Source organism: Phyllostomus hastatus, unplaced genomic scaffold (genome assembly GCF_019186645.2).
Source record: "Phyllostomus hastatus isolate PE091 unplaced genomic scaffold, TTU_PhHast_1.1 phas_scaffold_1066, whole genome shotgun sequence".
NCBI lineage: Eukaryota > Metazoa > Chordata > Mammalia > Chiroptera > Phyllostomidae > Phyllostomus > Phyllostomus hastatus.
The window spans coordinates 23,665,512-23,679,048 of record NW_025334004.1 but is presented as its reverse complement, the minus strand read 5'-3'; the positions used below and the strand labels follow the sequence as shown (position 1 = coordinate 23,679,048).

At 51.6% G+C, this 13,537-nt stretch overlaps 1 protein-coding gene across 20 annotated transcripts in view; it reads left to right on the top strand.

Moving 5' to 3' along the window:
* The window catches only part of ABLIM1 (actin binding LIM protein 1), a 265,106-nt gene extending 254,958 nt beyond the window's left edge, over nucleotides 1-10,148 (top strand). For 11 of the 20 annotated variants that reach the window (XM_045854039.1, XM_045854029.1, XM_045854030.1 and 8 more), the window contains 6 exons: nucleotides 1,361-1,425; nucleotides 2,125-2,185; nucleotides 2,732-2,739; nucleotides 3,554-3,628; nucleotides 4,732-4,812; nucleotides 5,900-10,148. In XM_045854039.1, the coding sequence (XP_045709995.1) occupies nucleotides 1,361-1,425; nucleotides 2,125-2,185; nucleotides 2,732-2,739; nucleotides 3,554-3,628; nucleotides 4,732-4,812; nucleotides 5,900-6,013 (404 nt within the window). In that variant the 3' untranslated portion in view covers nucleotides 6,014-10,148. Of the gene's footprint in view, nucleotides 1-1,360; nucleotides 1,426-2,124; nucleotides 2,186-2,731; nucleotides 2,803-3,553; nucleotides 3,629-4,731; nucleotides 4,813-5,899 lie in introns of all 20 variants that reach the window. The other 9 variants (XM_045854027.1, XM_045854036.1, XM_045854024.1 and 6 more) reach the window with 1 other exon arrangement.
* Nucleotides 10,149-13,537: the final 3,389 nt, after the last annotated feature.

Below are 13,537 nucleotides of genomic sequence, written 5' to 3'. Positions count from 1 at the left end.
TTCTTCCCCAAGTGTGTGTTTTCTTCCTGCTGCAAATGGGGGAGCTCTTCGAGGACCCCGAGGACACAGGGGTCAGGTTAGAACAGTCGTCTCAGAGGGAGAGGCACAGGAAATCCTTAGAATAGGATGTTTGTGGACCATCAAGAGTACCAACAACATTTTGTCAGCGCTGTAATTTTACTTAATATATTCAGTACACACACAGAAGACTAACAGGGCTGCTTTGGACACTTCTGAAGGAGATTACCGACACACTGGGCCAAAACAGTTTATGAGGATGTTTCCCCCTGCTTCTATTTGTCAAAAGCTAATTCTCTTAACCCACACGACGTCTTCTCCCATGTTCTGAGCTAGCGCCTCCTTTTCTCTCCTGAGGGTTCTTTAAAAATATGTTCAGTGTTTACTACAGGTAAGCATTTTTGCTAAATATTATCTCACACATTCTTCACAACAGGCCAGTGAAGTCGATGATGTTATTATTATCCTCATTTTGCAGCTCAGGTGTGGGAAGTTTAAGTAACTTACCCAGGGTCACATCACCAATAACTAGCAAAACTCGTATTTAGGAATCCAAGTATCATAACCCCAGACCACACAGTCTTAACTGGCTGCCCTGCTACCTCTCCTAGACGCCTCCCTGGCATTGACCTTGGATTAGGTGGTTTACTACTCTTTGGAGTTCCATCTGACTCTGTGCTTATGTTCTATAAGAATATGTAGCACTGTCCCTACATGGGTCAAGAAATGGGGCCTTAACAAGATGCAATGCCGTGCTCCGAGACGCAGAGGGGTTAAGTCACAAGCCAGAATTCGTGGCCAGGTCTGCGTGCCCCACAGCCCAGCAGGTTATGAGGCATCCATGCTGTTGGCGGGACAGCCTATCCCAGGCCTCCCAGGAGTCCAGCGGTGGCAGGCCAGTAGGTCTCGATAACGTTCACGGTTGACTTTTGGGTGAGTGGCTGCTGCCATATCAGCTGAGGCACAGGCTCATTCATCCAAGTGGCCCTGGGCTCAAGTCAGTGCTCAGCTGTTTACAGGCGTGGCACCCTTGGGCCAGCTACTCAGCGTTGTGAGCTCCTGTTTCTTCTCCCGCAAAATGGAAATAATAACAGCATCATCAGGGTTGTATCGAGGATTCAGATACACCTTCCCCACCCCTCCGAGGTCATATCACCGCCCATTCATTCCCCGAATCACCCACTGTGGTGGCATTTTGTGAACATTTGAACCCAACAGTATTTGGATTAATTTTTCTTTCTAAATCTTATATTCCACAAGGGAGAAGATACACTGTCAATTTCACTAAAGAATGGGACTTCCTCTTTCCTAACCATTGCTTTTTTACCTTTTTCCCATCTAGCGTCCCATGTACTGTCATCTAAAACCTCATCTCTCCCGGGCTATGGAAGAAACGGGCTTCACCGGGTAAGATTTGGCAGTCTGTTGTTTCTGAGTTTATTCCCACTTCAGCCCTGGCTGCAGCGCTGACGTGCTGCTCTGACTGCGCCGGACGTGATGCCGCCTGACTGTGTCTGGCGCACTGCTCTCCGAGCCCGTGCACAATGGAACTGTGGTCTCCTGGTCTCCTGGGGAATCACTCTGAGTTACGGGCAAAATGAGCGTTTCTATTGAAAGAAAGAGAAATGGACTTTGGATAAAAGAATAGCCTGTGTGAGTTTACGGGAAGACTAGATTAAGTAATAGGGTGGCAGATAATTCTACAGTCAAGCAGAAAGTAATTAGTTAAGCCTTGATCTTTGCTGTAAAAGAAATATAGGAACGTTTTTGGCACCTGCCCCCCGACAAAACATGGGATAAATGTTTTATTCCGTGTTGAAACTATGGAGAGACGTCTAACTAATGTGGAGAGATGTCTTGTTATTTATTAGCAAGAGGTGCTTGCTGGCCAAAGACCTACTGAGTGGTGGCATTGAATGTACTACCGCAGACAAAGAGATTTCGCAGAAGTAGAAGAAGAAAGAGGGAAGAAAAATGATGGGGGCCCAGGACTTCAACTTGGGAAGAATCCTTAGGTTTTGTAAATTCTTTCAACCTTTTCACCTGTCTCCCAGACAAACGGTGGGGAGGAGATTTTTTAATACTGTGGTTCTTTTCTCATTTCAGCCCGTTTCTACAGACTTCGCTCAGTACAACAGCTACGGGGACGTCAGCGGAGGCATGCGAGGTGAGGGTCCCCCGCGCGCACTGCTGGCCGGCTGTGGCGGAGGTTGAGCAGAGGCTGCGTGATGCCAAGGGCATTGGGTGGGCTCATGGCGCTCTGGAGTGGGGCCACACCCGCCCTCTGCAGGCTAACGGGGCATCTGTTCAAATCTCAAGGGATCTCTAGGGAAATGAGACTGTGAGAAGCGAGTTTGTAGGAATGAATTCATTGCTCCTACTCTCTGCTGAGCACTTTGTTAGATGCCCGGAGGTGCAGCGAGGGTTGGCCCCTGTCTTCAGAAAGCACACAGCCCAGGGAGAGTGAGGGAGAGGCTCCGTGGGGTAAATGCGATGGTTGGAGATGCCGAGAGAAGACAGAAGCACCTTCCAGGTGGAGGGGGAACGTCCACGAGAGAAAGACACTTTCTAACTGATAACTGACACCTGGGCAGGGGGAGAACTGGGTCACGGGGCAGTGTTTGGGCCAGTGCAGAAGGATACAGGCTCTCCATTAGCGTGTCTGTGATTCTCTGTGGTCTTTCCCTTCCGATGTTTTCTCTTCTCTTTGCAGACTACCAGGTATGGGACCCTGTCTTCCTGGAGTCGGCCACACCAGCAGGACAGGCGTTTTCCAGCCCAGATGTGTGTTGCTGCCCCGGGGCAGGGTTTCAGTTGGGATGAGGCTGATTTGGGTTGACCCGTGTGGTCATTAGTCCGTAGCCGTGAGGAGCTGTGGGAGCGGGCATGCCCACGCACGGGTCGGGCTGTCCCTGCAGGCCATGGGGACGTGGCACAAACCAGGCCAGGCGTCCGAGCACTCTTGCTCTGGCCTTGAAAAGTGCCCTCTGCGGGGGTGTAGACCAGCACCAAGGGCCCCCCCCCCCACATGTACAGTTTATTTTCTTTTAATGATAATGACTCGGTGCGTGAAGTCCCCCCTCCTTTGCCTGGTCCCACGTGAAAACAAACTACTGTCTTGGCCAAAAAGAAAGAGATGCGTTGGTACCGCTCCTTCTTTTCTACAACCTAAACCTGGTAAAATTATGATGGGAGAATGATAAAAGGAAAACTATGCAAAGAAACATAAAATAAAAATAAGGAATGGACGATTATAAACTTGATCTTTTTTTTTTTATGTACCACATACCTTCATAGTCAGAGCCCACATTCAGGGATTAGTCAACATAGTTAAGCCAGCCTACTTCCCCCAGTATTTGTGCCCTGACTCAATAAGGATCTCCTTCGGAAAAAAGCCATAGTAATTAAGGTGTGCACCTATAAAATGGTGGAGAGGACCTGAGACCCGAACAGGAAGACTTGGGAGCCCACGGGGCTCTCCCTCCAGCCCCCACGCTGCCCCGCGCTCCCCCCTGAGCCAGTCTTTGTGTTGCAGACCCTCCCGGATGGCCACATGCCCGGCATGAGAATGGACCGAGGAGTGTCTATGCCCAACATGTTGGAACCAAAGGCAAGTGCAGCTGCTCTCTCTCCTCTCATACAGGGATGACGAGCTGGGACATAACCCTGGAAGAGATTTGATTTTCTGTCTTCTCACCAGCCTCAGTGTTGAGGCTCCCTCGGCTCTAGGCTGGCACTTTTGGCAAGCTACCTTGCCATCTGGCTCTTTTCATCACACCGAGTCAGCAGGAGTGAGCCCTCACTGAGTGCGATGCCCTGTGCTCACAGGAAGGACCGTCACGTCTTCTGGGACCTCAGTATGAACAGGCCCCTGCCCTGAGCTCTACAAGGCATGCCCAGTGCAGAGGGGCGCCACTGCAGAGAGGGTGACCAGTATGTCCCAGTTTGCCCAGGCCTTTCCCAGTTTTAGCACTGGAAGTCTGGCGTCCCAGGACCCTCCCCTTCCTCGGGCAAACTGGGATGGTTGGTTGCCCTAGCTCCAGCACGTCCTGTGCCTCCAGAGGCATCCACGGGCCATGCGCCCTGGTGACCCTGACTGGGACTTACTTAAGTGTGTCATCCACCAGAAGCACTGCTCCTGGGCCTGCCTGGCTCCATGGATCCCTGAGCCAGGCATGGAACGAGGTTGCTGAAGTACATGTAAAGGTCTCCTACTGTATCAGACATGTACCTGCAATTTCAGTTCTCTCCTAGTTTGGACTCCCATCCCCAAGACATGGAAAACTTGTATTTTTTTAAAGATTTTATTCATTTATTTTTAGAGAGGGAAGGGAGGGAGATAGAGAGAGAGAGAGAAACATCAATGTGCGGTTGCTGGGGGTCATGGCCTGCAACCCAGGCATGTACCCTGGCTGGGAATCGAACCTGTAACACTTTGGTTTGCAGCCCACGCTCAATCCACTGAGCTACGCCAGCCAGGGTGGAAAACTTGTATTCTTTCACACAACAGAACCCTCCAGAGGCACAGTGCTGCGTGAGACCCCGCTGGTCAGCGGGGATGTGTCAGAACTCGTCCCCGCACCCTGGGGCCTCCGATGCTCTCATTATGATCTGAGGAGGCCCACCTTGGGGGCACTAGATGTCAGGCAGACCCTGCTAGTTAACGAAGCGGGCAGCAGTGTTCCTGAAGAGGTGTTTGTCTTTCCTTCGCAGATATTCCCATATGAGATGCTCAAGGTGACCAACAGAGGGCGCAACAAAATCCTGAGAGACGTGGACAGAACGAGGCTGGAGGTAAATAGACAAATAAATAAAAATCTAGCCCCAACGGCAGCTCCCACTGCATTTCCCCCAGCTTTCCCCTAAGAAATGTTTTCATGCAGGCAGAAGAATGAAAAGGATCACCCTCATATCGTAGGTAGAACCTAGGGATAACTTTGGAGAAAACCCATATTTACACTTAAAAGATCAGCATTAAGTAAAATCCAGAAGAACCACCAGGAGACCCGGTATGACTTTGGTCATTTTCTTTGGGAATTCAGTGTTGCCATACGTCCAGCTGGTGGCACAGAAGGGACCGTCCATCTCTCTTCAGACAGCCGCAGCCCCTGTCTTCCCCCAGCCTCGGCTGAGTCTGTTGAGAGAGGGGCGGGAGCGCCCAGGAGAGAGGCTTGGACTGAACAGGTTTCTCTCTTGGCTGCTTGCACATTCCTTGTTGCAAGGTATTCTGGGTACGCATACCCAAGACCTCCTTAGACCTGGAAGACTTGATCTTTGTATTTTTCCATCTGAATGATTTTAATTAAGAAAAGCCCTGGCTGCCAGCCTCAGAAAGAATCATTTTTTTCCCTGATGAAAGGCAGCGCCTTTGTGTGCAAGGTCAGCCTAGCACAAAGAATCAAGTCTCCGGTATCCTAAGAGAACTTTTCTAGGAGGGACCACAGGTGGAATGCCCTGCAGCAGACCTGTGGCGGAGCCAGCAGGAAGCCTGGGGCTCTCCCCAAGGGCCGCTTTGGAAGTCTCTCTCTGGCTTTCTTATTGCTGTGGTCCATTTTCTCTGCATCTTTCTGAACATCTCAAGATCTTTGAAGCAGAGTCACCTCCAGCATAATAAATCACCTCCCTATGTCTCACCACCATTCAGTGCCATTCTAATAATTGTTAGTACTCCACCAGCTCTTTGTTTGGTGGAGAGGGCATTCACCTGGCCTAGCCAGGTAAGGAATAACGAGGTGCAGTGCCTGCTAACAAGCCTCAGAGGTAAACTGCTTCCCGCCATTCTGCCTTGCTGTTCAAGGTGATTACTTGTAAAGGGAGCGCAACCCTCAAGGCCACGGGCATGGACAGCAGGACTGACCGCAGTTCTTTTGTCCCTCCGCAGCGCCACCTAGCGCCAGAAGTGTTCCGGGAGATCTTTGGAATGTCCATCCAGGAGTTCGACAAGTTACCTCTTTGGAGACGCAATGAAATGAAGAAAAAAGCAAAACTCTTCTAAGTCCCACACGTAGACAGCAATCAGAAAAAAGGACTAAATGGCAGTGACACGTAGGATGTTGTGTTAAGGCCCAAACCTGATTGGAGAATTTGCAAACTACTGTTCCCTCGGCAACAACAAAAAAGGGAGAAATCCGATTAAAACACCCACGAGCCCAACATTGGGCCAACCAATGGCGACAAGCTTGCCAAGGAGCAAGTAGAAATGTCTGTGTCCCCACATGCGACAGTAGTGTTCGCAGGTGACCCTTTCTCGTCACCTGATGCACACAACAGGAGCTCCTCCTTTTGTTTCTTTTTAACTGTTGTCCGACGATAGTGCCGACTGTATGGACCAGAGCCAGCAAGTGCCCTTAGGATGCCGCATGGGAAAAACAGCCGTCGTAACTCCAAAGTATGAGTATATTTATTATGTAGCAGACTGGCTAAGAAGGAAGAGCCCGAGGGACACGTGCATGTGGTAGCAGCCTTTTGCACAGGCCTTTGCTCCTGGCCTCGCGTAGCTCTGTGCTCCCGTAGGGTGGGAATCGCAGCCTGGGAACTCCGTGGCTCCGCATGAGCGGGCTGAGTAGCAGCTGGAGTTATTCTCAACAATCTCCTTGTTCTCTGCTGTTAGCCAGGACCTGGTTCACAAGTCACTTAGCTATTGGTTGGGTTTTTTTTTTTTTTTTTTTGTCAAAAGTTTTTTCGAGAGAAAAAAGAAGGAAAAGGAATGAAAGGAAAAGCTGCCTTCATTCCTTTTCTGCTTCAGATAATGCAATTCCCTTCCCTCCCCACCAGGGGCCGGAGCGGCTTCTCAGCCCCCCCCTTTACACAGACAGGAAAGGGGAGCAAAGGTCTCCAGACTGGCACGGCATGCTGTTAGGTGGTTTTCGCCCAGGGGCCAGGGCACTCTCGTCAAAAAGAAGCTCTGTGTCCCACCAGTGCAAGTCCTATGCTCTGCTTTGCATCTGGCATCCCCTGCACTGAGTCATGCCCATGCTGGGTTCGGGTTCTTTTTTCCAGACATTTTCATCAGTGGGCTGAGGAAAGGCATGGTTTTCTGTTTTAAAACTGCAACTCCAGGGTTGATTGCCTGAAAGTGGTTTAATTTGGCCTTTTCTGCTTCTCTTCTTGCCTAGCATGGTTGGCTCCATGGTGCGTGTGCGCATGCCCATGCATCTGACCTACTAACTTAGTCTGCAAACGGCTCTGGGAGCCTGTGGAGCTGGGAGACCAGCTGTTCCTTGTCTGAATGAAGCCAGACTAGAGTGCAGTTTTGCTCCTTTGTACCCATCAGTTGCCTCTTGCTTCACTCAGTATTTCTGCTGCCCCATCTTCTCTCTGTCCTCACCCCATTGGCAGCCTATGTGTCCCAGTCCCTGCTTTGCTCTGGCAAAGTGTGAGGGGCGGTGACCACGGTGTGTTCCCCGAGTTTCCCTGCCACCATCAGCAACGGGGGTCCCAGCGCTAGGCTGGTGGGGAGACTTTCTGCCATTGTGGGGTCAAAAAAAGACCCTCAGTGTTTTCACTGGTTGATGATTATACCCCATGCACATGCAGATCGGATGCCCATGTCAGAAAAACTGCAGTGGTGGTTAAAACACTTAGCCCAAAACCTGTTCCCACTAACACAACATTGCTCTCCTTGTATCTTTTCAATTTGTTTCTGCAGCCATCTTAGAAGGGAGAAGAGCTTCTTGCCATGTCAAGTGCATTGGGAAATGTAAACTATGCCGTGCAAATATGCACTGCCTGAAAATGCCAGTAGCCTCCTGTTTGCAGGCAGAGCAGTGCTATGCTCTGCAGTGGGGGCAGTGAACCCCAATATAGAGTGGGCTCCCCAACCCAACTCCCCAGCAGAAGGCTCCGGCTGGAGGGATGGCTGCAGAGGAGGCAACCTGCCTCTCCCAACTGCCAGGTCCAGTAGCTGGGCCACCACACACTCCCCGCTCTGTTCAATGGGGCTCGGCAAGCTTGTTCTCAAAGCATCCAGGCCGCTGTACCAGGGATCCGTGTTTTCTGCTTGAACCCCACCCCAAACTGCACATAAAAATTCCAGGTGTGAACCCAGTCAAATGGACAGGGATTGTTCACTGTAGGGATGGAATTATATGCCTGGCAAACTTCCCTGGTGCAGACACAAGGGCTACATGTGTAAGTGTTGGGCTTCCGTCCCATCCTGCCAGCACGCTGCTCGTGTGGCGTAACAGAAGCCCGTACGGCACTGTGAAAGGCACTGCTTCCTTTCAGGCTTCTTCCAGAAGAGCCAGGGTACCGGCCTGTCTTCCCGCGTGATTTGTGATGGGACACAAAGGGCGTTTGGAAGCGTGTCCAGCTGGCCACGCGTCCACAGCGTGGTTTGGGTTCAGGAGGGAATGTTCGTAATGTGACTTCTTTGACAACGCGAAACATACTGCCTGTTCTCTGCAACCTTGAACAGGGAAGCTGGAGTGAATGGGTGATATGGTGCAAAAACAAAGTTGTTTTTATCCGTCCTGTCCTCTAGCCTCCCCCACCCCCCTTCTCCCAGTGCCGTTGTTCCTGGGCCGAGTCTCCTCTTTGGAGCCAGGCCTGGGGCAGCCCACGCTCTCTCTCCATCTGGTTATGTCCGTCAGCTCCACTGGCGGGGCCTTTGCTGGGAATGTTTATAAAACTTTCACCTAATTTCTTTACACTTGAAAGCGAACACCTTTTTCTAAAGAACTGCTTCTCAGATGATTACATAAACTATATATATATATGCTTTTGCTAGTTTAAACAACTCAAACCATTTTGACTAAATAGGTTTTTCTAAAAACTCTTCTAAGCCAACTCGGTGGCCGAAACCCCCCTGCGTGTGCGTGTCGAAGGCACAGGGGGCCCCTCCAGGCCTCCGGCCCCCCGGGGGCTGTCGCCGTGCCTGTCCTGAGTGACGGCTGGAGGAAACTGGCCTCCGCGTCCCCAGCCCCTCCGTGTCCTCTGAGGCAGCCGCAGTTTTCACAAATCACTCCTCTGCGTTTCCGGCCACTGTGTAACCAGTGCTTCCTAAGCTGGCCTTGATTTTATCTGATTTTTAAAAATGATTTTTCTTTGACCCACCGAGTGTTTGTCCGTATGCCCTAAAACTCACTCATTAGTCCTCTGTGTTGAAGAACATTCTATTCAGGAGAAAAAAAAAAGGTTATTTTGGACTGGAGGTTTGTGATGACTCCACCTCACAGGGATGATGTACATCAGGGGAAGCACCCACCTGTGTTACAATGAAAAGAATGAGAAACTTCTACTTTGGCATTTAAAAAAGACAAAAAAAACAAAAACACTGTCTTTCCCGTGGCTGCCCGGGGAACTAGGGAGATGGTGACTGATACCCTTTGCATATGGATTTCTGGGTTTTTGTCTGGGCAAGCTGTATTCACGGCGAGCTCAAACAGAAAGGGGGAGGTGGACAGTTGAAGCTGAAAGAAACTTCCTGAACAATTTTTTGTGTGCGCGGCAAAATTAAATGCAACATGTGCTGACACTTCACGTAATTGAGTGGCAATTGTTATCATTAAATAACATTCTCCCCCAGTGTGTCTCTCCCGAGAGTGAAGACCCCAGGTTACTTTCTGAGCCCGTTCACCAAAGGTAGAAGGAGACCATACTGTGTACACCAGCGTTCAAAACGGCGGTGAGCCGCTTATCATTGTGTATGCATCCGTCTCTTCACCCTGCAGGAGAGAGAACGGATGTCCTCAAAATCGGTGTTCCTGGGGGTTTTATGTACAGACCCACCCGGTAACGAACACGTGCCGTTTCTGTGAGTTGCCGGCAACCCCGCGTCGAAGCTCTCCCAGTTCTTTCCATCTCCGTTGGGTTTATGGAATTTCTTTTCAAGTGTTAGAAGGTCCACTGTTCTCCCTGCCCTCCCTCCCCTTTTCAGAACTATGAAAGCAAATATGTGGAAGAACTGCTGTGTCAAAGATGTGTCGTGTCCCCCGTGAAAGTGAGTGGGTGTCCGTCTGCACCCTGAGTACCGCGTGCCGGTCTGCAGAGGTGGCCAGTGGCCGCGTCGCTGTGCTTACGATTCCAACCTCCTCCACGCTCCCGTTGCCACAGCACTCGCCCCTCTGCGCTGTACCCTGGGTCTCCGTTGTACTCACGACTCAGTGAATAAAGTGCGTGCTTTATTCGTAGGTGCCTCCACGTCGTGTTTGCTTTCTCATTGCCTTGCTCCCTCTAAAGAGTAGTCCCATTCGTAGAAACTCCAGCCTAACCTCCAATAACCAAAACGAAATCAGAATCAAACCAAAGCTTTAGGGATACATTTTCATCGCATAGGCAGGCTGGCTGGTGAGGGAAACGCAACCAAATAGGGTATACCAGGACTGTCCAGCTGTTTGGACCATTGCGACCAGGTTGACTAAACAAGAACCATGTTTAATCGAGCTGTTGCACTGGCTGGTGTTTGATTTTGTTTGTGACATAAGCTCATCTTTCAGGCAAGGCTGATGATTTGTGGGGGTTAGAGGGAAAAAGCTTCTGAACTGTCAGGCGTGAGGGCCACATGGCTTAAGAAGCTCAGCTGCAATGGGAGGAAAACACCTGTCCAGTCTTCGCCCTCCCCTGCAGCACCAAATTCAAAGTGAAGGAACCCTGCGTTCTGATTTCTTTGCTCTTCACGGCCAGGACCTCTGCACTCCAGGTGGCCTCTGCTCGTGCTGTTCTGCAGTGGGTCTCTGCGTCCACGGGGGCTGCTGTTGCAGAATACCACCAACGGCGGGGCAGGGGGAGGGGTTGAACAATAAACACATATTCCTTACAGTTCTGGGGGCTGGGAGGTCCATGGTCAAGGCGCTGGCGGGTCAGGTGCCTGGCGAGAGCCTGCTGGGTTTGTAGACGCTGTCCCATGAGCTCACAGGGTGGGCAACGAAAGGAAGCAAGCGCTCTGCCATCTCTTCTCACGAGGGACTGCCCCCTCCTAAGGGCGCTATCCCCCAGAACCTCACTGCCTTCCCCTTGAGCATGAGGGTGAGCCATGAATTTGGGGGACACACACACACCATCCACGACCCCCATCCGGGGCCAGTGGCACTCGCATTCAGCAGACCCTCGCCTGGCAGTTGGAAAGAGGTTCTCGAGAGAGAGTTGCCTCGTTCCATTCACTGCTGTAAAAAGCAGGCCAGGAAGCCCCAGCTGGGGGTCTGTGTCTTGTCAGCGTCTGCCTCTCCCCACACCAGTGTCACCAGTTCAGTCCCTAATGACCACGGCCAGTGTCTCCTTCAGTCCCTCTGTCACGCTGCCTGTGGCATCTGCCCCCGTTGCCCCGCCGTGCTGCCGGCTGTCCACGACTCCCAGCCTCGCTCCGGTGGTCAGCCCTCGCACGGCAAGTCCAACCGACCGGGCTGGGGATCCAAGGCCCTTCGCAGCTGACCTTTGCCCTGCCCGCTGCTCAGCACCCCCTCCCAAAATGCCCCGCCTTCGAATCTCTCAGCTCTTCCAAACCACACCACGGCCTCACCGCCTCCGCAGCTCTGCCCGTGGCCTTTCTTCTCTACGGTGTCCAACTCTTCCAGGAGGTGGAGGGCGGAGAGCCTCTGGCCCCAGGGAGAGGAGGTAATGGAACCTCCGTGCTGGAAATCCGTTGCCCGGAGCGCCCTGGAGTTGTCATGTGAATTTCCCATGGGCTCCATTGCCGAAATCAAAGACAAGCCCAAGGTCACACCCTGTCTATGATGGGCCCAACCCAACCTGCCGGGTAAATTCTTTGCGTGCCTGGAGTTGAACATCTCGTTTGACACTCACCAGCGCTGCAGAGCCCTGCTGGCTTGGCGTGTGTTTCTGCTCCTCAGTCGAGATCTCTAGTGGTGAGGCCTCGCCGTTCAGCGCCTGGCTCTGGGCTGCCAGCATCCCCTGCAACACAGGCCCTCGGAGCACCACCCCGCAGGCAAGGAAACCGAAGCTCGGAGGCTGAGTAAACAAACACACCTGCCTGGTTACTCAGTCAGTGAGGCCCAGAGCTGGGATCACCCAGACCCGTCCCCCATCAAATCCCGTCCTGTTTCCCTCCGAGTCCCACAGCCCATGACCTTCCGAAGGCGAGGACTGTGTCTCCCACACACTAAACCTCCCAGGGGCACTGCGCAAAGGGGTTCTCTGGGGAGACTGGCCAGTTCCTTTCAGTCTGTCTGTGCGCCCCATCAAGACCCCCAAGGCGGGGGTGCTCACGGGCTGTGTGTCTTAAGACCAATTGTTGAGCCTCTCTATGCCTCAGTTTGTTCAACTGCAAAATCGACAAAATAATAATATCCATCAGAACATTGTTGCTTAATTATTATAGCATGTGGCCGAGCACAGTGCAATACCCAGCATGAAGTAATTGCTCCAGAAACTTTAGTGATTTTTAGCCAGAGTAATTAGCCACATGGACTCGAAGAACCCCCTAAACTCTCTGAGCCTCAGTTTCCTCATCAGTCCTTTAGGAGAGGATGCGGCTCTGCCTCTCTGGTAGTGTAGTGAGGCCAAGTGAGGGCAGGGAGCCTGCTTAGACACAGGAAGTGTTACATTAACAGAAGGTGTTGGGTCAGGAGGACTTCTTGGTGCTGTTGTAAGTAGTTTAATCATTGATAACTTTAATTTCTCTTCTGGGCTTTTTGTCCCCTTTACGCCTCGTGAGTCCTCCAATGCGAAACAAGCTCTTTTCTTTCACATGCTTCAGGAATACCCCTCTCTTTGTCCAGGAGAGTCTGAGATGAGGTCCCCAAAGATATGCTACCGAATGGTAATAGTAACAAAGTACCACGCGGCTGTGGGGTGCAGGGTACGGTACCAAACTGCCCGGGTCTGGAGTCCGGCCCCACCAATAATTAGCTGAGTGACCAGTGACAGTATAACTTTTCTAAGGCTCAATTTCCACTTCTGTAAAATAATAATAATAATAATAATAATAATAATAATAATACCTACCTCAAAGGGTTATTGTGAGACTCGTGTAGAACAAGACCCAGCATGATATAAAATAAAGCCCTCAAACATTAGCTTTTATTAACAAAGTTGCTGTCATGTCATAAGGACTTTACTATCTGCCGAGTCCTGCGCTCAGTAGGTGACATGGTTGATCTCACACAGCTCCGTACACCACCCCTCCCCGCCGCCTGCATCTCCCCAGTTCCAAGCTCAGCATGTTGGGCAAATATCATGCAGGCACTGTGGCCAGCCAGGGTGGCAGGCTGCTGTACCCAGAAACAGCCCGAGGAGCCAGCGTGGGGCTCGGCTCTTCCCAAGGGGTTTTTAGAGTGGGCGACTGGTGTGTCCTGGGTGGTAACGACCCCCCTGGCCTATGCAAGGGGTGCTCAGGACCCCCAGCTGCCGAGGAGCTGAGATGCATTCCCTTGAAAGATGGCTTTGCCTCCAGAAAGGGCTTTATAATTGTCTGACTCACTTCAAAGCCATCCAAGGCAGCAGAGGCTGAGCCGCCAGTCCTTGTAGTATTTGGGGACATTTCCTAGGCTCCAGAAAGCCACCAGTCCCGCTCAGCCCCTCCTGCCCACGGCTGGGAGGGGCTCCTCCTCCCCACGGAGCCAAG